This window comes from Charadrius vociferus, unplaced genomic scaffold (assembly GCF_000708025.1).
Source record: "Charadrius vociferus isolate BGI_N301 unplaced genomic scaffold, ASM70802v2 scaffold549, whole genome shotgun sequence".
In the NCBI taxonomy this organism is placed as follows: domain Eukaryota; kingdom Metazoa; phylum Chordata; class Aves; order Charadriiformes; family Charadriidae; genus Charadrius; species Charadrius vociferus.
In genome coordinates, this window is record NW_009650103.1 from 3,083,991 (window position 1) to 3,084,851 (window position 861).

Sequence of the window (861 nt, forward strand, 5' to 3'; positions counted from 1 at the left end):
CGGCCAGGGCAAATATGCAGCGGCGGCAGAACCACGGCGTCCCCAGCGGGCCCTCGCTGCCACTCGCCACCGGGATGTGGCACTGCTGGTGATAACCTGTGGGAGGGCTCGGTGTCAGCGCCGCCGGGCTGGCCGGACCCTCGCCCCCGGGGTGGGATGCAGCAGACCGCAGGGCGATGTGCCCGCACTCACCCAGCCCGCACTTCCCGCAGATGAGGATTTCGTTCATGGGGCCCGACGTCTTTCCCAGGCAGACGTTGCATTTGGGCTCCTCCCCGGGGACTCCAGCTGCGGGACGGGGGCGGCAGAGTCGGAGATGCGCGAGGCACAGCCACATCTCTGCGGCACCGGGAAGACCCCCCCAGCAAGGCGGTGGCAAGGGAGGATGGGACAACACTCACCATGCTGGATGTCCTTCCAGAGGACCCAGTACTTGGAGTTGTCCTCAAACGTGACGAGGCAGCTCTGCTTGGAGCCGCTCACCTGCGGGGACACAGCGGGAAGAACCACCGAGCATCAGGTCCCGTTCCCAGCACTTCCCCGTTTTCCCTAGTGACCGGCCCTGCCTCTTGGGGCCGCGGGAAGGCGGGTTTGGGGTGTGACACCCAGGGGCAGGACATCAACCCAAAATGCCCTGCTGACCAAAGACACGTCGCAGCCCAGGCCAGCACCCCACCAAGCTCTAAGCCGAGCCAGGGAATGGTGCTAGCTACACTTTGGGTGCCCACATTACCCTTATTGGTGCCCACATTACCCTTTTGATCTTTCCGAGGTAATAGAGCCCATCGGTCCAGCGGCACAGCACGTACTGCCCCTCCGTCAGCTTCACCATCAGCTCTCGGCAGCTGCTGCCCCTCCGCA

At 64.7% G+C, this 861-nt stretch overlaps 1 protein-coding gene across 1 annotated transcript in view; it reads right to left on the reverse strand.

The window, feature by feature from the left end:
• The window catches only part of PHF19 (PHD finger protein 19), an 11,214-nt gene that overhangs the window by 6,135 nt on the left and 4,218 nt on the right, over positions 1-861 (reverse strand). Inside the window, exons 2-5 of the mRNA XM_009892345.1 lie at positions 755-854; positions 402-483; positions 193-288; positions 3-96 (exon numbers count right to left, since the gene is read on the reverse strand). Coding sequence (XP_009890647.1) covers positions 3-96; positions 193-288; positions 402-483; positions 755-854 — 372 coding nt within the window. The remainder of the gene's footprint in view (positions 1-2; positions 97-192; positions 289-401; positions 484-754; positions 855-861) is intronic.